The sequence below is a fragment of the Lampetra planeri genome, unplaced genomic scaffold, assembly GCF_965212315.1.
Source record: "Lampetra planeri unplaced genomic scaffold, kcLamPlan1.2.h2 scaffold_771, whole genome shotgun sequence".
NCBI lineage: Eukaryota > Metazoa > Chordata > Hyperoartia > Petromyzontiformes > Petromyzontidae > Lampetra > Lampetra planeri.
In genome coordinates, this window is record NW_027615593.1 from 14,547 (window position 1) to 38,835 (window position 24,289).

The 24,289-nt window shown below is 46.7% G+C and overlaps 2 protein-coding genes across 2 annotated transcripts; both read left to right on the top strand.

Annotated features, from left to right (window-relative positions):
* Positions 1–3,113: 3,113 nt before the first annotated feature.
* On the top strand, positions 3,114–5,368 carry LOC144741904 (endoribonuclease Dicer-like). Its single transcript, XM_078624400.1, is given in 9 exon segments — positions 3,114–3,227; positions 3,332–3,494; positions 3,566–3,696; positions 4,008–4,142; positions 4,213–4,373; positions 4,575–4,743; positions 4,887–5,108; positions 5,110–5,190; positions 5,192–5,368. Coding segments are annotated over 9 exon segments (1,353 nt in total).
* Positions 5,369–5,795: 427 nt separating this feature from the next.
* LOC144741905 (endoribonuclease Dicer-like) lies at positions 5,796–21,286 on the top strand. The gene is given in 29 exon segments (XM_078624401.1): positions 5,796–5,972; positions 6,255–6,497; positions 6,577–6,688; positions 7,803–7,929; positions 8,487–8,641; positions 8,837–8,984; positions 9,063–9,245; positions 9,354–9,434; positions 9,597–9,733; positions 9,969–10,642; positions 10,644–10,673; positions 10,784–10,843; positions 10,845–10,940; positions 11,870–11,942; positions 11,973–12,105; positions 12,141–12,249; positions 12,251–12,442; positions 12,444–12,461; positions 12,463–12,533; positions 12,989–13,043; positions 13,236–13,476; positions 14,235–14,503; positions 15,423–15,585; positions 15,691–15,766; positions 16,177–16,219; positions 16,221–16,439; positions 16,839–16,892; positions 17,886–17,981; positions 21,224–21,286. Coding segments are annotated over 29 exon segments (4,098 nt in total).
* Positions 21,287–24,289: the final 3,003 nt, after the last annotated feature.

Here is a 24,289-nt window from a genome sequence, read left to right on the forward strand (position 1 = left end):
CACTTACAACACAACTTTCACAAGATTTCACTTCCAGGCCTCTAGTATTTTGCTGTGGTATGAGTATCATCCCCCACCATGATTTTAATGATAGTACTAAAGGTTCAGATATCTAACATCCACATAATATGGTGAATTAAATTAAGTGAATTTCTAAAAACACGTGTGGACCTTTATTTGAACAAAGTGGGGCAGCAGGTTTGTCAGCAGGTGGCGCCATTTTGCCATTAAAGGCTGACGGCCTGACGATAATTAACGCACTAAAGAAATTAAACATTTGGACTCTCCTACGACAAACAGATGTTTCCAGAAGCAGCAAGAGCTTTTGTTACTAACAACAGATTTATTTATTTTGTGTTTGAAAATAATATTTTCAATGCAATCATTTAAAAATAATCTATTCATTTCATTCACCTGTGTCACTCCATACAGAGCTCGACAGGTTGTATTTGGGATTGCGTGCACTGTACAGACAGATGTCTTCGCGTTGTGCGCAACGCTTACGCTGTTTTGCGGAGCAGTTCTTGACGTAGCTGGAGCTGGGTGAACGGAAGTGGTCCCACTGTGGACTATTAGCCAGCAACTCGGGGTAACAAGAGTGAATGGCAGTGAGGATATCAAACGAAATACTTCAGGATTTTCAGCTAAGACGATCCGTTGACTAACACACGTCAGGTGAGGTGATGCGATGGATTGTACGTTTGTTTGTAGAATAACGAACTGATGTGTTCGTCTTGCTAAGCTAACAAGCTACCTAGCTGGCTGGGTGACTGGTACGGCGATGGTGCGTGGTGGCCCCAGTCAGACGCTGCTAAACGTTGTGTTAGATTAGACGCGGAACATGGAAGAAATCACGTGTTATTGTAGCTTTATAAATCTATAAATTGTGACCCGGCAGTTCACTGAGACGTACATGTTTGTGGCTGTCGGGATCGCCCGTCAAATAACTGGTCCCAGACAGGCGCGCTGTTGCAGCCGCTAGCCAAGCTAGCTGTAATTACTGTCCCTGAAGGAGACTCGTGTTGCTGCCCAGCGAGTCTTTGCTCTGTTTTATTGCCATAGTCTGGTAGGCTATTTCGAGACTCCATTCATACTTGCTATTTCTCCTCACTTCTCCATTCGCTAATAAAACGCGAATTTCCCACATGGCAACAGACGTTAGCATCCAGGTATTGGTTGGTGTCAGCTATAGTCACGCTAATTTCACGTTACTTATAGGGGCAATGTCGTTGATAAGGCGTTGATATTGTTGGTTGTCAGTATAATCTAAAAGTGTTGCGTACATTCCAAATCGTCGTATTCGTACTCAGCTACATGGTGGCTAACGTTAACACTAGCTAGCTGACGTCACTCAGCATGCACTCTGTCACTCGCGCTTCCTGCATCGCTCAATCCTCCGCGCTGTTTTGTTGCTGATAACACGTTGAGGAGGTGTTAATGACACGATTGAAAATGTTCTCAGAACGATTCGTATTCGATAGACACAATGTCAGATGTTTTAGCTTGGCGTTATGGTTTAAAAGTCGTTTATTGTTGCATTAGGATTTATTTATGTCTGCAAATTCTCTGTATGAAATTGCACAGTTCTGACTGATCTTTATTTCGAACATGTTTCAAAAAAGTTAGTAAACAAGGAAATATATGTATATACATAAACAATGCATACAATGCACCAAAATTAGTATATAAATCAAAGAAATATTAAGCAAAAAATAAAAACAAGAAGAAAATAAACTGATTTTTTAAAAAACAAAATCATGCTCTTGACAGTTTTGAGTTCACATTCCGTTGTTGAGCATATTTGAACTCGACCACAACTTTATACAATCAAGTTGCTGTTTTCCTCTGTAAAATCAATGTCTTAGATATTCCTTTATTTCCATTTTTTCTATTTCATGAATTGAACTTCACAAATCCATTTGTTAATTTGAATGATCTGAAGTACACAAATCGCAGTCCTCTTCTCTGTACCTGCTAATATTACTGTTGCAAGTGTAGTGTAAGTCATGCAGTATAACTATGTTATATATTGATTTGTTCTCTGCACAGCATTCTGTGTCACTGTTCCATTTGTCCGGCCTGTCTTCTCCACAGCCGGCTGCATCTCACTTGTAGCATTCACAGAACGGTGAATCTCTCTTGTACATCAGTATTTCATCTTGTGAATGTGCAGTACAACACACATTCTGTACACATTTTTCTTTGTAAAACGTCTGCTGCTTTACGTTACCAGTGTTTCCATTTAATCTTTAAATTTTGTCAAGATTCATAGCAGCCTGAAATTTCAATGTCACAAATGTTATCCACGATAATGACTAATGGATGTGTACAACCCCTGATGTTCTCCGACATTAAAACCATGTTATGTCGGCTTTGTATTGGCACACACACACGTGTAGATGTTGCAACGGAATCCAAGGAAGTTTGGAGAACTTCTCTGCAGAGCTGCATGTTCCTGTGATGACTTTAAGTCATGTGAAATCTTCTTTCATAATAGTTGTCATAATAGTTCTGACCACTTCCACTGTGTCGAGTTGAGATTTGACGAGTTTTTCTTGTGTAGATAAGTAACAGTTTGCACATTTTACGTGCAGGGTTGTAAACATTCTATGTTTGTGTGTTTCTGCAGGTTCCCACTCAGGCCAACGGGGGACTTTCAGGAGTTTAATTAGAAATATTTTATCATGAAGCCCAGATTAAATGTCTGTTCATTTGGAAAGTCACACTTATTATCTGTAAGTGCATTTTTCTAATTGATCATAAATCACATTTCAAGCTTCAGGCTCCAAATGACACAGTTATGTTTTTACTCCGGATTGACTAAATATATGTATATATAAATGTTTGATGTTTAAAATAAAAATAAAACATATTCGTGGTTGTATTATCTTAAATAGATTTTCACCTGCTCACCAGCAGGCCACCAGTGCAAGTTACCATGGCGATATGTTTCAGTCACAATGATCTCCTGTTTAAATAAATACAAACACCCCTGACACATGACTCGTCCTTCGTCCTCGCTAGTGAACGTCTGTTGAAGAAGCAAACGATGGAATGAGATAGACGGTGTGACTGGAGGAGCTCAGCCCGCTCAAACTCCACATCTTTGAAGCATGGCAGGCCTGCAGCTTGTCACCCCTGCCACATCACCCATGGGGCCTTTCTTTGGTCTGCCATGGCAGCAGGAGGCGATCCACGACAACATCTACACGCCGAGGAAATATCAGGCAAGGAGGCTGCGGTGTTGGCTGTGCATGAATCCGACACATTTTTCCTCACTGTTTGAGATGTTCATTGTCTGAAGTTTGTCCATCTGAATCTCCATCTGCAGGTAGAACTTCTCGAAGCAGCTCTTGAACATAATACTATAGTCTGCTTGAATACTGGCTCAGGGAAGACCTTTATCGCAGTACTTCTAACAAAAGAGCTCTCTCACCAAATCCGTGGACGTTACCAGGAGACGGCGAGGAGGACTATATTTCTGGTGAACACAGGTGATCGAATCTGTCTCAACGGGCTGATCTCAGGAGGTTGTGTCAGTTATTAACTGTGCATCCCTCTGCAGTTTCATCTGTCGTTCAGCAAGCAGCTGCAGTCCGGACTCACTCTGACCTCCGGGTGGGAGAGTACACAGATTTGGACGAGGCCTCAGCATGGAGCGACCAACAGTGGAGTCAGGAGATAATCAATAATCAGGTGTGATCATTGATTCAATCCACTCTATCTGGATTCACAGGTTTTACTAGCTTCACGAGTCGATGGCTAATTTAGTCGTCAACGGGTCGTCGGTGACATCGTCATGTCTAATTGTTTTCTACCCTCTGATGGGTTTAAGTGTTCAACTGAATGTCCAAGGTCTGGAGAAATTTCACCCTCAACACGACTGAAAAAGCAATACAAAGAGCCAGTTGATAACCTCAGCAGTTGTTACAGTAGCCATTGACTAACCAAATAGTCACTACTTGAGAACGAATGTGCTTGTGACAATAATCGTCTGTCTCCTTCAGGTGCTGGTGATGACATGCCACATATTCCTGCACGTCCTGAGGAATCAAATCTTACCTTTGTCAAAAATCAACCTGGTGGTTTTCGATGATTGTCACCTCGCCATCACAGACCACCCCTACTGTGAGATAATGAAGGTGAGCGTGTGGAAAGAAGGCGTCCTCCTGAGGACCTGCCACTGACTGACCGTTCTCTCCCTGTGTGCAGCTGTTTGAGGACTGCTCGTATGGTCCTCGTGTTCTGGGTCTCACAGCCTCCATCCTGAACGGAAAGTGTGACCCGTCAGAGCTGGAGCAGAAGATCCTAAATTTGGAGCGAATCCTGAAGAGCAACGCGGAAACGGCCACTGACCTCGTGGTCCTCGACAGGTTGGTCGATGCCTCTGTTTGAGCAAGTTTTTATGGAAATAGTTAGTGGTTTCTTAATTTCTGTAGCGCCGCCCAGCTCAGCTTCAAGCTTCTTATTTCTGTTATAGTTTATATTGTTTCCAGTCTTTACAACTGATTCTGTGTTTGTACCAATGACCCCTACCTGGATGCTGAGGTGTTCTGTGTGTCTGCTCCTTTCAGATATGCCTCTCAGCCCAGAGAGGTCGTGCTGGACTGCGGCCGGTACGTGGACAAAAGTGGACTGTCCTCCTGTCTGCAGGAAGAGCTGGACGAAGCGCTGCACTTCTTGAATGACTGCAATATATGTGTTACAAGAGAAGACAGAGACCCCACGTTCATCTCCAAGCAGGTCAGTCACACTCACTGAATCTCTGCTTACGTGGTGATTATTTGATGTTTATTTGATGGATAATAATGGTGTGTGACACACACGCTCTCTCAGTGTTTGGTCGGTGGCAGTCAGTCACACACTGGTTCCTCTGTTCCGTCCAGGTCCTCAGCGACTGCCGGGCCGTGCTGCAAGTGCTCGGGCCCTGGTGTGCAGACAAGGCAGCAGGTATTATGGTGCGTGAGCTCCAGAAGTACATCAAACATGAGCAGGAGGAGCTCAAACCGCAAGTTCCCTGCTCTTTAACCGACACCATCCTGCGTAAAGTCCACGCGCTGTGCGAGGAGCACTTCTCCCCTGCCTCCTTGGACCTCAAGTTCGTCACCCCCGAAGGTCCTGCGGCTGCTGGAGATCCTGCACGAGTACAAGCCCTTCGAGCGGCAGCAGTTTGAGAGCGTCGAGTGGTACTAACAACCGCAACCAGGACAACTACGTGTCCTGGAGTGATTCTGAGGACGAGGATGAGGACGAGGAGGTGGAGGCCAAAGAGAGGCCTGAAGCCAACTTCCCCTCGCCGTTCACCAACATCCTATGTGGAATCATCTTTGTGGAGAGACGCTACACAGCCGTCGTCCTGAATCGGTAGGATCATAGCATGTTTCAAAATTCCATATTTGTATTAAAGACACGTATGTTATTTGTTGTCTGTGTGTAGCTTGAACTGGCCGATGACCAATTACTGTTATAAATCTATCTATCTATCTTAAATCGAGTTTGAGTAAAATATATTTCATTCATGTTGACTGAAGCAAGCAGAGTTCATGCATGTCCGCTATTACAATAAGGACGCTACTGAGGCCACGCCCCCTATAGCTGCACTGTTCTTCCTCCATCACATGCACAGGTGATTTCTAGAACCCTCGGACCATATGTAAGACTATTGAAGCCACACGTTTTAGCCTGTTGACAACAAGAAGTGACCCAAGTTTTTATGAAATAATGGTGAATGTATATCAAGATATATGCGATATATATATATATGAAATACACCTGAGGAGTTGAGGAGAAGTAGGATGACTTTTAACTGCGTTGTGGGTGACTCTGTTTCCCTCATCAGTTTGATCAAAGAGGCGGGGAAGCAGGATCCAGAACTGGCTTACATCAGCAACAACTTTATCACCGGCCACAGCATTGGCAAAAACCAGCCACGCAACAAGCAGATGGAGGTGGAGTTCAGGAAACAAGAGGAGGTATGAGGACAGGGTCAGATTTCATTCTCCCACATTGAAATGCCCTGAAGAGAAGCTGGAGGCTCTGTGTGTCCACTCACACTGTGGACTACTGTTGACCTATGAACCTGTCGGATGTTTCTGAAGATAGAGTGATGATGTTGTTTTTATTTGGACCGTGTGGGAGTAAAGGCGGGCACCAACTGCGTCAGAGGAAAAAATGGCAAAGACTCAGGACTCCTCATCCTCAGGCTTGTATCTTCTGTCCACAGTGTAAAAACTGCTTCCTGTTTCCTCTTGCAGGTTCTCCGCAAGTTCCGGGCTCATGAAACCAACCTGCTGATCGCCACCAGCATCGTGGAGGAAGGCGTGGACATTCCCAAGTGTAACCTGGTGGTGCGTTTTGACCTCCCCACTGAGTACAGGTCCTACGTCCAGTCCAAAGGCCGAGCTCGTGCTCCTGTTTCCAACTACATCATGCTGGCCGACAGCGAGAGGACCAAAGCCTTCGAAGAAGATCTCACCACGTACAAAGCCATCGAGAAGGTGTGACTCCCTGCCAGGGACGCTGTCTCACAGCTGAGACGTTAGATCTCTCAGGGACAGTCTCCTCATGTTTGAACAGATCTTGAGGAACAAGTGCTCCAAGTCGGTGGAGGTGAGCGAGTTTGAAGTGGAGCAGGTTCTGGATGATGACAACATCCTCCCGCCGTACGTGCTTCGATCTGAAGATGGAGGTCCTCGGGTCACCATCAACACGGCCATCGGGACACATTAACAGGTATGTCAGCTGTTTCGGGTTGCTCCAAGTCAAGCAGGCGGTGTGTGTGTGTGACATGTTTTCTCTCTCTGGTGTTCAGGTATTGCGCTCGGCTGCCCAGTGACCCCTTCACCCATCTAGCACCCAAGTGTAAAACTGCAGAGACAGCGGATGGACGATTCCAGTCCACGCTGTTCTTACCCATCAACTCCCCCGCTGAGGGTTCCTGTCAAGGTGATGTCTGCTGCTTCCATCTTTTATGTGTAGCCAGTGGGATTTGTCATTATGATTTGTTGTGAGATTTTCTCTAAACTTAATTGTGCAGCACTCTTGGGTTACTAGGAGGGAATAATCGTTTGCAGTTTAGCTTTAAAACTGTTGTTTTTGTTTTGTATCACTTAGGTCTTTTTGTGTCAATGACTTGTACACCCACAATGGTTTTTGTTGTCAACAGGAATGTTGTTACGGTGTAGTTGTACGTGGAATACCACACAATATGGTGCTTATCAGCTAATAACTACCACAAGAATTCTTTTGTTTTCCCATCTATGGGTTATGAAAGTACAAACACAAGCAACGGGGTTTTCACCTGGAAGTGAAAGACTTGGACGTCCACTGCAAGTGGAGCGCACAATAAAGTCACCTGGGTACGGAGGCCAGGCAGTGTCACGGAGTTCTGACCACAATTTATACATAAAACCCAGTGAAGTGAATTTTGTGCCTTACATCGTTGAGTGATTGATTCATTTCAAATGGAATCCTGGATATCGCTTCATTTCAATCATTTCAACTTTTGTTTAAAGTAAAGATGAAGAAAGAAGAGCTGTATTCCGTGCATTCAAACACGCGTCAGCGTTAACGATGTGTGACAGTTGTCTCCTTCAGATACTTCAATGTTTGTTTTGTTGTGTCCTCACAGGGTCCGAAAATGAACTGCGCCCGGCTCGCAGAGAAAGCTGTTGCACTATTATGTTGTGAGAAGCTCCACAAAATAGGTAAAAAACCACTAACCTAAATGTTTCCCCATCAGTCTCTGTCTCTCTGTGGTTTGTTTCCGTCATGCTTGTAGTTCTTGTCTCCGTCTTCCCCAGGCGAGCTGGACGATCACCTGATGCCAGTGGGGAAGGAGACGGTCAAGTATGAGGAGGAGCTGGACCTTCACGACGAGGAGGAGACCAATGTTCCAGGCCGACCTGGCCTCCACCAAGAGGAGACAGTGTTACCCTAAAGCCGTAAGATGATTCATGAAAATCTTTCTCACAGTTCTGAGATAATTATTCTTGTTAACTATGAAAAATAGAGCAGATTTTTGTTTTTATTTTCAATAAATATTTTAATATATCTTCATTCTGAGTTATTTAAAAAAATCTTTTTTTTTGTCATAGGAATGCAATGTTTCTTTCCTAACCAGGCTGGTATGTTGTATCTCTGTCTTCCTGCGTTTTGCAGATACCAGAGTGTCTGCGGGACAGTTTATGCTGTACCTGGCAGACGTACTACCTGTATGTAATTGGGATGGTCCTCACCACCCCTCTGCCCGACGAACTCAACTTCCGCAGGAGGAAGCTTTACCCACCGGAGGACACCACCCGATGCTTTGGCATTCTGACTGCCAAACCCATACCTCGAGTACGCTGGATCCCGGTCTTATTCAACCGTTCAATGTTTAACACCAACGAAACACTGGATAAACGACTCCCACCTCCCCTCTACAGATCCCCCATTTCCCGGTGTACACCCGCTCGGGTGAGGTGACCATCTCCATCGAGCTGCAGAAGTCTGGCTTCAACGCTTGGCGCCGCCCAGCTCGACCTCATCACTCGTCTGCACCAGTACATCTTCTCCCACATCCTCCGCCTGGAGAAACCTGCACTGGAGTTCAAGCCCACACAGGCTGACTCTGCTTACTGTGTTCTACCTCTGAATGTCGGTGAGTTGGCGCTGCAGCTCTGGAATTAACTGTGTGAACCTGCTCTGCACCCTTTTTGTCTTCACTGTAAATCTGAATTCATAATGTTGAATGAGTTCAACATTATTCATAACTGTTGGAACGCACCATGAATGCAGGTTTTCTAGACAAAAAGATGCTCAGATTCCCACTAGAGAGAATTCATTTGTGTTGGAGATTCCAACACACTCGATCTGGACTTCAAGTTCATGGAGGACATTGAGAAGTCTGAGGCCCGAACTGGCATTCCTACCACTCAGTACACCAAACAGAACCCCTTCACTTTTAAGCTGGAGGACTACCAGGATGCTGTCATCATTCCACGGTAGCCTAGTTTCCTCCTGATTCACTGTCCCTTCATCAGAGTTTCTCTTGCTCACGTGTCACGCTGCTCCTCTCGCAGGTATCGTAACTTCGACCAGCCTCATCGCTTCTATGTTGCCGACGTGTACACGGACCTGACGCCTCTCAGCAAGTTTCCCTCACCAGAGTATGAGACGTTTGCTGAGTACTACAAGACAAAATACAACCTGGACCTGTCCAACCTGAACCAGCCGCTCCTGGACGTAGACCACACCTCCTCCAGGTGAGCTCAGCTCTGGCTGAATCCTTCTTGTACAGCTGCAGAGAGACGAGTTCCTGTGTAGCTCAGTACTCTAGAACATGCGGCTATGATTGCCTCTCACGCTCGCAGGCTGAACCTGTTGACTCCTCGACACCTGAACCAGAAAGGCAAGGCTCTACCCCTGAGCAGTGCAGAGAAGAGGAAGGCAAAGTGGGAGAGTCTGCAGAATAAGCAGGTATCAGTCGTTTCACTCTGTTGATCCTAAATCTCGACTGATGCTTCAGTCCAGCGCAGTCTCTGGATGAATGGATGAACCCGACCCAAAGATGTGTTGGAGCTGTATCTCAGTGCTCGCCATGCTGTGTTTGCCAGATCCTGGTTCCTGAGCTCTGCGCCATCCATCCAATCCCCGCCTCCCTGTGGAGGAAAGCAAGCAGTGTGTCTGCCCAGCATCCTCTACCGCCTCCACTGCCTCCTGACAGCTGAGGAGCTCAGATCCCAGACAGCCAGTGAGGCTGGAGTGGGATCCCAGATCCTCCCTCCTGACTTCAGGTTTCTAAATGTTCTATCCTCCCGCTCATGATGATGTGATTCGTGACAGTTGTCATATAACATATGATAAACAAATACTGGTAATGAAATAAAGAAAGAAAGACATATGATGTTTATGCCCTGCTCTGCACAGAGATTCCTCTTCCTCTCACTCCGTCCTCTGTAATGTACCGCTGCTCTTGTGTGTGGCAGGTATCCAAATCTGGGACTTTGGCTGGAAGAGATCCATCGACAGCAAAACGTTCATCTCCTCCCCAGAATCCTGCAGCGAGGAGGACGAGGGTCAGTGTCAGCACCACTCGTCTGATTCTCTCAATCAACCCAGCAGTCACCACTCGTCCCCAGGCGGGGAAGTCACCTGCATCAGGAACCTCACCAACGGCACTGCCCTCATCGGCGACCAAGAAGAAGAGCAACATGACAATTGCCAACGCTCCCAGCCCAGCTCCCCTGGACTGCAGAGCCCTGAATCAATGCAAACCACTACCTCAGTTCCTGTGCAGCCCCTCTGCCAGCGGAAAGAAGCCCAGCACGAGTCGAGTCCTCCGCAGCCTAGTGATGAATGTACAGCCGGGAGGACCTCGACCACACAAATAAAGCTACCTCAGTCTGCGGCCAGGCAGACACGGGTCCCAAATGCTCACACAGCACCTTCCTCCAGCCTCGCTGCTGGCCCCCAGCCCAGCACAGAGGCAGGAGATTCCCCCAAAAGCCTGGGGCCCAACCCAGGCCTCATCCTGCAGGCCCTGACCCTGTCCAACGCCAGCGATGGCTTCAACCTGGAGCGGCTGGAGATGCTTGGTGACTCTTTCCTCAAACACGCCATCACCACGTACTTGTTCTGCACATATCCCGATGCCCACGAGGGGCCGACTCAGCTACATGCGCAGCAAGAAGGTGAGACGTGGGGGTGATGGACTACAGCTGATTTCAGAGTTGGACACAGTACTTTAAGAATGAACCGAATTTTTCCTCCTGAGTATAACTTGTTTCTGCTTTTCGTTCAGGTGAGCAACTGTAACCTGTACCGTCTGGGGAAGAAGAAGGGACTTCCCAGCAGAATGGTGGGTGTCCATCTTTGACCCCCCCGTCAACTGGCTGCCTCCTGGCTACCTGGTGAACCAGGACAAGAGCAGCACTGATAGACCAACTCAGAGGAGGTCAGTGGATTCCAGTCCGTGTTGTCTTCCTCGGTTTTTCATTGTAAACTTCAAAGATCTTTGCTATAAACAAAGCTCATCCAATACACCCATTGTGCCTCACCTCTTCTCTTTACAAAGCTATGACAAAAAGAAATGGCTGGAAAGGAATAGCTCAACAGTTATTATGAATATTTACATGCAGCGCCCCTTAGTGGTTCAATAACCAAACTCTCTTTGACTTGGGCAAACTGGGGTCCATGAAGAAATCTGTTTTTCATATGTCAGTGTCTGTGCCAAATGTCACCATTTTGGAGGCCCTTTGCTGCTTTGCGCTCAAAAATGTGTTTTTCTTGTTTGTGTGGAGTTTTTTTCTGTTCAGTTTATTCACACAAGAGAAACAACTACTTATGAGGAGCTCACAAGTTCCAATTTAAAAAAAGCGTTTTCCACTCTAAGAAAGATTTGATATGACTGAAATATGTGTTTACACCTACAGAACATGTGTTGGTGAGAGTTTGTGTGCACGTGCATTTTCCAAGTTCTGTGAGTGATGTGTCAAGCCACTAGAGGGCAGAAAAGATTCATTTGCAGCTGACAATTGATGGCATCTTAATATTAGTGTTAGAGCAACAATACTACTGTATTAGGATGCAGTTGTAGTATCAGATAGATTACACATAGCATCTTTAGCACTGATTTGAGTACAAACTTGAATTTAAAATAAATGTATTATAATTTACCCAGGGGAGTAGAAATATTATCAACGTTAATACACAAGCAGTAACGGCAAGAATATTTGTTTGATGTCTCAAGTGAGTTGCCACGATACTAATAGCACCGCACTAGGAGAGAACGGACTTAGACCTGTGGAACAGAGTAGTATTTTTAGTTTTATTATTACCTCCAGGCACGTCCTAAAAGTGCTGGTATCTGTTTGTGTCCATCACACAGGTGAAAGAGGAGCTTTTGGCCAATGGACGTTCAGGAAACGACTATGACGAGGACGATGAGGGACTGTGAGGAGGTGGATGAGGATGCTGAGCTGATGCTGAAGGACGAGCAAAGGATGAAGTAAACCTGGAGGAGGACCTGGAGTACTACAATGAACACATCAAGTTCATTGACAACATGCTGTTAGGATCCGGTGCGTTCGGCAAGAAGATTTCTCTGAGTGGCTTCCCGCCCACTCTCAGCCCGTCGCAGAGCCCCCCTCCCCCTCCATGGAGTCGCCATATGAATGGAAGGCGCCCAAGAAGCCTCTGTTCCCCTCCGCAGGTCATTACGCGTCGGAGCCGGCGCCCAGCGGCTCCTCGGCAGAGGAGTTTGACTACAGGCTCATGGGACGCAATGTGCTACCTGGACCCCAGCAAGGCCGGCGAGGAGGACGACTTTGTTGAGGGTTTCTGGAACCCATCGGAGGAGAACTGTGGGGCTGAGCTCGGCAAGCAGTCCATCTCCTACGACCTGCACACGGAGCAGTGTATTGCAGACAAGAGTATCGCCGACTGCGTGGAGGCTCTGCTGGGGCTGCTACCTGACCAGCCTGCGGCGAGCGGGCCGCTCAGCTCTTCCTCTGCTCGCTGGGCCTCAAGGTGAGCAGACCTGGAGTGTCACAGCGTCATACTCCCAACAGGACGCACAAAAAAAACACACTTTAACCACTAGTGTCACTGCTACACAGTTCGTTTTAGTTTCACTGTTCACTGCTGCAAAATTCTGAGAAACTGAGAATCAGTTTAATTATTCCAGGGGGAGCAGGCCAGCAAACAGACAAACAAACCAAAACAGTACAAAATTAAAAAAATAAAATCAAAACAAAAGCAGACTGAATAAATAAAAAATTGACAAGGAAAAGAAAGAACGGGGTCACGCCATCAAGGACGACAGCTGATTAAAAATAACGTAATTGTTGTCCATTCTGTACAGGATCTCATGTAGGTATTTATTATTTATAACATTTTCTTTATTTATTTCACACTTCAAGACTGCTGTATAGATAGCGTTACAGTAGGTCCCCGGCCTCTGGCAACCAACATGGACAGGCTAATACCGACTACTTCACTCACTCAGGTTGGAATCTAACATAAATGTGATATGTCACAGCTACACCATCTCATCAATTCATGTGCTGTTGTTCTCAAAACCCTTAGAAAAGAATCGGTCCCATGCCCTGTTATAGTGTCAATCCATTTTTATAATCTAGCGGAGATGTAATTTTTCTATAACCCTGTGAATATTTCCATCTGTAGCAATGTTCAAACCTTCAACGTGTTTGTGAACCTCATGTCTCTGCTGGCGGCAGGTGTTACCGCTGGAGAGAGGGAGCCTGACAGACGCGGCGATGCTCGTCCCGCCTACTACAGCCGTGAACCTGTGCTATGGCTGGCTGAAGATCCCGCCCCGCTGCATGCTGGACCATCCAGATGCTGAGCGAACCCTCAACCACCTCATCTCCCGCTTCGAGAACTTTGAAAGAAAGATCAGCTACACTTTCCAGAACAAGGCGTATCTCCTGCAGGCCTTCACCCACGCTTCCTACCATTACAACACCATCACAGGTCAGAGGGCTCCACGATGAGCCCGAGCACACTGAACACTCCTGTAGAGTTGCAAAGGCTGGAATATTACCAGAAGATTTCCATAGGAATTTAAGCTGGGGAATGTTGGTCAGTCAATGACTGGTCAGCAAAATGGTGCGAGCTTCCATTTAGCTTGTAGCTCCTTAGCAGCTATCCACTGTATGAAAACATGCTCAAGTTAAACATCAAATATATTTACACATTCATGTCATCAAGACCTACTTCACCAACTTCACGTCACCCACGGGCACAAACAGTAGTCTTGTGCTCTGGGCTCAAAAGTGGCCTCAGTCGTCCGGGGTTCTAGAAAGCGCATGTGATGGAGGAAGCACAGTGCACAGTGGCCAAACTTTTTTTTTGGCCAATTTGGTCAATTCAAGGTTTATTCCATTAATCTGCTGTGCTTAATTCATGGAATTGCTTATATCGTGTACATACCATATTAATGCCACGTATTTTCGTTGTGGTACATTTAGTGTGTGTGTGGTATGTTCAGTGTACTGTTCTCGTGGTAGTTTGTGTACTGTAATGTACTCTCTTTGAGTGCGGATACGGTCCAGTGTTTTGTGTACAGGAGGTCCTCGCTGTACCACTAAAGCTGCTCCGGAAGCAGTTGGAGCGGTTTTCTGGGTTGACGTGATCACACGACCTTCATCACGATTGAGCTTCAGAGTTTAGGTCTGGTTCACGTCAGTGCACACGCTGACTGTCGTGTCCTTCCCTCCCTCGCTCTGCAGATTGCTACCAGCGACTGGAGTTCCTTGGTGATGCAATTCTAGACTACCTCATAACAAAGCACCTTTATGAAGACCCGCGGCAGCACTCCCCCGGCGTGCTGACCGATCTGCGCTCAGCGCTCGTCAACAACACTATCTTTGCCTCTCTGGCCGTCAAGTACGACTACCACAAGTACTTCAAGGCCATTTCGCCGGAGCTTTTCCACGTCATCGACGACTTTGTGCAGTTCCAGCTGGAGAAGAACGAGATGCAAGGCATGGACTCTGAGGTGAGCCGCTGTCCGCACCACGCACGGATCCCGTAGGATGAAGCTCAGTCTCTGCTGGTTTCAGCTGATAGCAAAGAAAAACTCCAGAACAACAACAACCTTTGAATCTGTTTCATATTCAGTGATTTGAGTGCTGAAGAGAAACTGCAGTTGGATCTAATTTGCCGGGAAATGCCTATCTTGGCACCAGATCTCGCCTCATTCTGCGTGAGAGGTACTTCAGTGCCTGGGGGACAGCAGGCACATTCACAAACATTCTCCGAAACAGCTGAAAGAAATAAGTGCTGCAGTTCATTCTTCGTCACGTGACACCATCAACCTGCCGATGAAAAATACTGTACACAGCCACTGTCCCCTGTGAGAATGTCATGTCACATACGATGTGACGGACGATGACTATGCATGTTGTCATTGTGCCACAATCACACATTGTTTTTCTTTTGTCAATATTGCGTGTCGTTGCTGGTTCACAGGTTGTAGATCTTCCCAACTTTCCATCTCAGCTCTATATACATAGAAGCCAGCGAGGGCGTGTGACATTTTGACAATATACCACACGTGTGTAAACAAACAGTGACGTCGTGAAGACGTTAACCTCAGCAGACATTTGTATGTAGTGTTAATCAGTGTTTAAAACCCTGTCTTAATCAATTAGTCGTCACTAATGCTGATCAACGTTCGTCCATCATCTACAATTAAACTCGACTTTGTCCGTGCGAACCACTAAAGATGTCTTCCTGTGTACTGATCAGCAGTGTTCCAATAATAACTTCTCCTGCTCTGATTGGATGGAGACAGCCAGAGCAGCAGGTCCTTCGGTCCTTCCTGTGGTCAATGCTCTCAGACGTCTGCTTCTGACTGAAACAGACGTCTGAGACTGACGGTCGTCACCTAAGATGTTTTGTGTGTCTGTCTCCAGCTGCGGCGCTCGGAAGAAGACGAAGAGAAGGAGGAGGACATCGAGGTCCCAAAGGCCATGGGCGATATTTTTGAGTCGCTAGCCGGCGCAATTTACATGGACAGTGGGATGTCGCTGGAGACGGTGTGGCAGGTGTATTATCCAATGATGAGGCCTCTGATAGGTGAGGAACGGGCGATCGACGGTTTTGTTTGATGACATGGAAACGAGAATGCCCAGAAATACTGTTGATGTATTTTCTTCTATAACTCTCGACATGTACTCGCAGAGAAATTCTCCGCCAATGTGCCACGCTCACCCGTCAGGGAGCTACTCGAGATGGAGCCAGAAACTGCCAAGTTCAGGTAGGAGGAGCATCGAGGTGTTTAGAGCCAAACGTGTCACTAACTCGATCGAGCCGCAGGTCATTGAAGTTTACTGGCTGTGAGGTGTGAGTCAGCAGTGGCAAGATGTTGATGGACAATAAATTACACTTCAGGATCACTTAAGGTGGACTGACCTTTTAAGGTGGACTGCTGGTTCCCTCTTATAGTGCTTCTCCAGAAAACACATTTTCTTGTGGAAACATGAAACTGTCCTGGGTGTAACTGCTAGTAATAATGGAAGTGTTCATTGCTGATATGTGTCGTAATACATCTACTACCAAGTAATATATAGTTATATAGTATATAGTAGTTATATAGTATATAGTAGTTTATAGTATACTGTAATCAAGGACAAACGTGCGTGACTGATGACTGTTTCATGTGTGCAGCCCTGCAGAGAGAACCTACGACGGGAAGGTTCGTGTGACAGTCGGAGGTCGTCGGAAAGGGCAAGTTCAAAGGAGTCGGCCGCAGTTACCGGATAGCCAAGTCAGCGGCGGCACGGCGAGCGCTGCGCAGCCTCAAAGCCAATCAACCTCAGGGTCCAAAACAACTGAGCTCCTCCGCAGAGCTCCCAGCATTAGCACCTAAGCTATCGCCAGAGATGAGGCGGCGCTCTGCTCCAATCTTCAGCCTGCGACGGCACAACGAGGCAGCCGGCGAACACTGTCTGGAGAAGAAAAGACCGATCTCACGACAACTTTCACATCAGATCTTTTTTTTGTTTTGTTTAATTTTTTATTGGCGCGAACACAATCTTTGCTTTCTCTCTTCGCTCTGTGTAGTCACGCGAGTGCTTTATTAACGTTCGGCAAAGTGTCAAGTCAGGTCAGTGTGTCTCTTTCTCACCGCGTTCCCGTCTGCTCCGTAAGCCACAGGAAGCTGTTCCTTAGTAGTGTTAGATTGTACATAGCTCAGTCTGAGGTGTGCGGCATTGTAGGAAGGAGAGAGAAAACAAACAAACGCTCAACTCCTCAGCCTGTGCACTAGTGCCAGTCAGTTTTAAGCGTTTTTTTCCCCTGTTTGTGTGTTTTTGTTTTTTTTTTTTAAGCTAATGGCAGACATGGCGAGCAGATACCGCTGGAGCAAAAACAACAAGCTGGTGGTGCGTCCGTCTGAATCTGTTTTGAAATGATATCAAAATCTTTTTTTTTTGCACTTAGTCATTAGGGTCTGTAATTTTTGAAGAATTGTGTGGTCACATTGACACCAAAATGATGTAGGTAGCAAAGTTCTATAAATATATATATAAATCTACATGAATGATATCGTTGGCCTTAGACGCTGAGGCTGCTCCCTCATATCCCTGCGAGCGGATTGGAACATTCCCAGTTACTGTAATTTAAACTAGTTTTTAACCGAAGTTGCATGTTCTTGTGGCTTATGTGTAAACTGGATGGCTTCTATAAATGTTCAAAGTCAATTGATTTATCATATCGTTCATGGCGTTCCGTGGCAATTTGCTATCCGAACACCGCCAAGCGATTGACCCGCCCCAGCGCCGCTTGCTCCTTGCGTCCACGGAGCGAATGATGCGGTTTTGATACGGGAGGAGGACATATCACACGTTTCAGTATGCTGCAGACTTTTCTATAAATTGGATACTTGTGTGAGAGACACGGAACCTTTTCTGACACAGTCTTTAAGAAATACTAAGAGGAAAAAAAAAACAGGCCAATTTGATTTCAGCGTGCTAGTGTTTGCTACCAAAGCTCAAGCGGAAGTGGAAACCAGTCGGTCGGTCGGTGGGTGGGGGAAAGAATACCAGCCTTGGTTTTGTGTGTTTTTCTGATCCTGCAAGTTCAAGTGCTTCTCGCTAAATGTCCTTTTCTCATCAATAAGCCCTCTTCACTTGAATACCTCAGTTAATTGCATGCATTTTTCTGTTCTTTTTTTTCTTTTTGTTTGGTGCTATGTTTTTGTATGAAGCTTGAATTTCTCGTCTCTTTTGCACTGTAACTGTAATACCTCTTTATTTGACCTTTTTATTGTTTGGAAATCTGTTGGATTTTCCTTTTTTTTTTTTATGTCAGCCATCAAGCTACAGAGGAGAGCTGCATCGTCCACCCCTCCCACCCGCCTCCCTCCCATACGTCAGGTTGAGAAAAAGCACCGGACGAGTCTGCTCGTGGAGGTAAACAGATTGCACTCGGACTCGGTGGGTCAGGGTCCCGAGCAGCAGTTTCTGCCTCGAGTTTGATATGTGTAAACTTTGTGCCTCTGGTGTGGAAGAATATGCGACTGCAGAGCAGATTTAAGTCAGTCAACAGTCAGATCAACTGGACAGAGTGAATATCTGCACGGATCAGATTCACATCAGCTCCCTGGGTTTTAGCTTTTAAAAAAAATACATGGTACTATTTTCTCTCAATGGTTTTAGAGGATCTGCCAAAAACCCTTAGATTCTGATTCAATCATCAGCTGTTCCAATTATTCATGTTAGTTGAAATGATTGCCGTTTCTCATACGAGAAACATTTCTGATATTTGAAACTCATTTCACAATGTTTGACAAATCTGAACAAACAGCCAATTGATTGGAGATAAATTAACACGATTAACATTCAGTCTGAGACTTAAGGCTGCGCACACACACACACACACACAATCAGGGTCAAAGACCTAGAATCCACTCATCTTAACGGAGAATTCAACGATAAAACCATGACAATTAAAGCTGCAGCGTTAGATGCGATTGCATGCGATACATCTTTGAGTTCCTGAGTGAAGAACCTCTCCGAGTGCAGTCTGTCGTTACCTCTCCTGCAGCCAACTCGCTCGTCCACCTGTAGACGTGACCCGTCGGTCACACAGCTTCACCCAGCCACGAGGGGGTCATCGGGAGAAATGAATGTGAACACGCGCGGCCCCCACAGTCGGGACTGAGCGATGACGACATCCAGCAACGGCGCGCTGGTCTCTGTCGGAGGAGGGGCGAGCGTTTGGGGGTGTGCTGAAGTTTTCGGTAGTTTTCTCATACTAGCATTTTTTTTGTTCTTTTTGTAAATGTAGCACAATTGAGCATTGCACTTGGGCGCCATACTTTACCTCATGTCAGAGAGAGAGAAGGGAGCGTTGGAGGGAAAACGTGTACATACGTTATGTCAGGGGGATGAACTTGTGGCTCAGGCTTTGCTGCTGTTTCACTTGCTGGTATGACACAAACATATTTAACGGAAGAATCCGAGGGGTGTGGTCAGGCGGACGCAATCATGCCAGAGTTTGCATTGAAAAAATACACTGTAAAAAAAAGAAAAAAATCTGCAATTTGAGGCTAAAATGTGTGGACGCACGCTGACGTTCTGCTTTGAACCGTTTGGAAACACATTCTGATATCCAGCAATGACTTGAATGAACTGACACTCTGACTACTCTCACTGACGGCACGCGGCGTTCCCACTCGTTCCCGCTCGTTCCTGCTGCAGGCGTGTTACTTTGGACCACGAAGCCTTTTCCAGGGAGCTCGAAGGAAAAATGCACTCAGAGCTCAAAAACTTTATGTGGTGATACATGTTTCTCCTTGTCACTTTTTCCTGGGAACTTTGTGACACGTTCAAGACTTCGTTTCGATCTGATCCCGATTCCTCGCAGCAGGCGGCGTCTTCTACCTCAGCAGGCGGAGTTTGAAAAACGCACTGCACGGCCCAGTTGCTCAGTCTATGTTTTCAAAGTATTTTCCCCCGCGATGCAACAGCACAGTAACAGTAACGCCACCTGCTGGTCCCTAGAGCAAAGGCGACAACTCGGTTCTTCTCATTAGCACGATGTTACGTGTGCATGAGCTTCCAAAGAATGTCCCTGGAAGTTGTAGAGGGGAACGTCGGTGTGGAGAAGGAGCTCCGGTAAACAAGCTTGAACACGTAGCTGCAGGCCTTTGCTCACACTGCCGGAAAAGATCTTCATTTTGTGGAAAATACTCAAAGAGAGAAGATTCACGTTATTCTGTTCTCGTCACGGTCGACCGATCGTCTACGGTTATCGGACCAGTCGTCTCCTCCATCAAGCAGATTACGTTCAGGCTAGAAACGTTTCCAATGGAACGAAAAAAAGTTAATGTTGAAGATACCATTTTTCAGGTGACAGTCAGAGTTGCAGCTCTCGGTCACTGAATGTTTCCCGCCGTCGTCCCGTTGCAATCGACCTTCAGCAGAGGTTGGCAGGTTGAGCCAGCGGCTAGAGGCAAACTTTTTTTTCTTCTAGCATTCAGTCAACCCCCCATTCCAAAAACACTCAAAAACAAAACTAAAACCCCACACACTTCCTCCCATTGACCAATAAAAAACCCCCAGAAGAACCTGGATCTTTGCTATCAGGGCCATTGGAGCGAGGTGACTCATGTCAGCAGAGGGACTGAATGCGTTTGATAAACTGTGAAAGCGTCGGGAGCAGCCACGCGGTTTGTCTCAGAGCCAGCACAGCGGCGCCAGCACGCGGCGGCAGCGAAGCTTTGGGCGTCAGGCAGCAGAACACCAGCAGAGCGACGTGGAGCAATGAACTGCGATGAGAACGGGGGAATTATGGGCCATCACAACCTGCAGCAGATGTTTTAAGGGACTCACTCATACTGTAACAATGCGCTGCAGTGGTTTTGCGGTCTGCACCTTATGGATCACAAATACCTTTAAATTGTTTTGTCTGAATTTTCTCTCTTTTTTTTTTAATCATTGTAGCCCAGTATATCTACAATAAAAGTACTGCTATGGTCACTTACCTGCTCCTTTAACTGTTTGGATGTACTGGTCTCTGCAGAGGATGAAACCCTCCTGTATCTTATCCTGTATCTCAGCGATTTACTGCAGCATGGGCGGAGCCTGGAGGATTTTAGACCCCACCCACTCACAGTGCAGCCTCCCCCTGCACTTACCAGCTGTAGAATTTAATGTTCAGAGTCTCCTGTCTCTGTTCAGAGTCTCTTGTGTAAACCAGCGTTTTCCAGTAGTTTCAGACCAAGGACTCTCCTCTCCTAGCCCCCATAAACCCCCCCTCATGGATCAAGTTAAATTGCTCCGGTACAACAGACCAGATAGCAAACTAATGTATTATAAGGTCATGTCATATACGCGTTATAACTCACATCATCGTGTGTCTTGAGGGCAGTGGCTTGATGAAGGCAAACTGTGGCGGTGTAGACCACAATGCTCCAGAGCAACATGAGCAGATTGTCACATTCCTAATCTACCTTGACATCCCTGGTGGGACACATGCCTGAGGTACTAGCAGGTACCAGATGTACCACGCCAGCAGCAGTCACTATGTTTCAGCCTGTAGGAGGGCGGCCCACTGTGTGTATATTGTGTAACTCGGGTTTAGTGGTTTAATCCTTCTAGCCCAGCCATGTTTACCCCCCCCCCCCCCCCGAGCAGTAGCGTGTTGACGAATGAGAGGAGTTGTAGCTTGGCGGGGGTTTGCGCCCGTCTCTGGTTTCCCACGTTTGCAGGGCGGTGTTAGCCGAGCAGAGCTGAGCTCCACCACACCAACGACTTTTGGCTCCATGTTCTGAGCGTAACATGGACGCCAGAGGGAACTCACTCAGAATAGAACTCTGCGGTAGAGCGCTGACCCCCCCCCCCCCCCCCCAAAGATGACACGGGAAAATGGATCCGTGACAATTTTTTACAGGAAGCCACAGATAGCTGCCATGTGTCTGGGAGAACGCCACCAAACTGAGTTTATAGAAATACAAATCCTGAAAGTTTGTGTGAACAGGTTGAGATGGTGTGTGCGCCCAAACAGGAAGTGGGCCCTCCATGGGTGTCATCACTCCAGGTAACACCTCGGATTGCAGCCACACAGTTCCCGACAGAGGTACAGTATGCAGTCACAGTCAGACACATGTACAGTATGTGTGTACGGGGATAAAGCTATGTGGTCTCTACTGTAGTGACTCTTGTAGCGGTTGAATCCACACATTCACCAAATGTCCAGTAGTAGTAATAGTACCTTCCTGTGAGGACCACTCTTCTAAAGTGACACTTCCCTTCCCCAGTACTTGAATACATTCTATAAAGGTAGTATCGACGCAGTACCTTGTTTTTCCCTATGTTCACAGGTAGTCTGATACAAAGCTTCAGTGAAACGTGTCGATGGCCCAAACGTCGTCTGGTCCAGTCCAGAGGCAGACATGTTTTCACTCTGAGTGAACGACCGCCCATCATCTGCTGAACTCCGGTCCTGAGCCTCGTCAGCAGCACCCACTATATTGGCCCGTGTCTTAAGTGACTGCCGGCTACATACCCACAGCAGGAGAAGCAGGCCGGCAGCTTCAGCCGGGCCCCAGAGAACCCAGCAGCAGGTTCACCAGGAGGAAACCAGCCGGCTCCGGTTTCACTGCGGATTTAACAGGTTTGCATTTTTCAGCCAAAAGCCAAATGTCATCAAACTATGTTCAATAACGCTCAGCGGAGGGAGAATACATTCAGTCGTGTTCTCTCCAGAAGAAATTCTTCTCCCCTGAGCAGCTGACAGCGATCTATCGTAGTTTGTACTTCAGCTGCTGCTTGGTTACTGGCTGATTTGTACGACTTAAGCACAGACATCAGAAGTGAGCGCACTCTTTGAGAGGAGTCAGGTGGAGCTCCAACCGGCAGGAGGCACCCACGGCGAGAGACAACCAACAAGAGAATAGAGACGGAGCAGGGTGTGTCATGTACCTACCACATTTCAAACCAAACCTAGACTAGAGGCATCACCTATTCTAGTGATCAATTGTCAGTTAATTCATTGGAACAAGGAATTTAACACAAATGTCATTTAGCTTTTGCTACGTGTGCGATGAAGGACTCCGGGGTCCGTCATCGCATCAGACTCTCAAACACACAAACTGTTGGAAGTTCACCTCATTTGGTCCTTTTTGTGACGGAGAATTTCACCACCTTAAAAATCAGACAGCTGATGGTCCTCACGCACCAGTACCTTGTTTTCCCTCCATGCTCTCTGCACCGCCGCCTTTATAAAATAAAATAAAACACATTCATCTCCCCTGTCGTGCTGGAGAACAAATGACTTCTCCTTGCAACCCCCCCCCCCCCCCCCACCATCAATCCCGTTGGTGCTCCAACAGGTGGCGCTGTTTTAAAAAATGTGTGTTCTGCGATTGAACCTGCTTTCAGTGGTTTCCTGTCGTACTTTGAGCTGAAGGTAGCGTGGACTGGAGAGGTTTTCTGTGTGGGAACGAGCCACCGCCGCTAACGGAGACTTATTGGCGTGTGGTTGATGATGTGCAGGCGAACACGTGTGTCACTGCAGCCATTTATTCTGCACTGGGAAAACAAGAAGAGGCCATGAATAAATATTACCGCCATTGTTTTCCTCCTGAAAAGGGAAAAAAAAAATGTGCGATGTGACCTGCACAGCTCACGTCCCCAGGTAGCGCTTAAGTGTCCATCACTCAGCACCCCGCCTCCCCACAACACACACACACACCACATCTTGTTATTCTCCACCATTCAAAGCATTCTGGGAAAAGGCCTGGACTCCTCCCTCTACAATCATTTATTACTACTACTAGTGTAATTACTATTATTAGTTAAAAAAACATGATCAAACACACACAATCATGTGAATCAGACACTTGTCTGCAGGTCTGAATGTGAGTGTGAATGGTTGAATGTGGCTCACTTGGATCACACGGAGCTTGAGGTCAGGTGAGTGACGCTGCAGCCAACTGTACCCACAGACGTAGGTGGATGGATGATTATAGCCAGTTCATTAGCGCTGCTGATCGAGGCAGATGGCCGCCGATCATCAAGCTTTTTCAGTTTGCTGTTGTTGCTTCTGTGTGGAATTAATCAACGGTGTACGTCACAGCCTACGCAGACATCAGTTTCTACGTCTGCAGACTGAAAGTGAGCGTATCTTTTTTACCACACTAACTACAACAAGTTTACCATTATGTTCCACTTACAACCTTTAGAAAAGTATTGATTTCAAACTCTTCTCCATAGGCAGTGCATCGACACGGACCCTTCACTGTCGGTACGCTGGCGTTTTGACACAGACGCGCACATCAGGCTTAAAAAGAGAAGGCACATTCAAGGCCTTATTTAGATGCTCTAAAGCTCATGGCGCACGGTGTGTTGTCCAGGTTGTTAGTGTCCATGGGCTCACTGTTAATTTGCTGCTAACGGCTGGTTAGGCACTAGTTAACCCAAGGTCATTAGCTGTCCTCGCTGTCCGTTATCCGCTCATGGTTGTTACTGCAAAGAAGCTGATGATGTACAAAGGCAATTTTGTCCTTACCAGAACTTGCTACTGTATGAATAATCCCTGGAAATGAATCCAGGGAAATGTTGTTGACTGTATTTGTCTTTTTTGCATACTAATTGAGTTAGTGATGTTAGCAGACTGAAGTAAATTGAAGCTTTACAGAGTTGACACGAATAGGAAATGAGCTGATTGACCCGTTTAGTCCGATGATCAACGCGTTGTCACAGTTTCATCGGCGCTGCGACTGCTGCTTTTCTGATGCGTTTGTACCGACAATTCTCAGCGCCGTCCTCCTGAA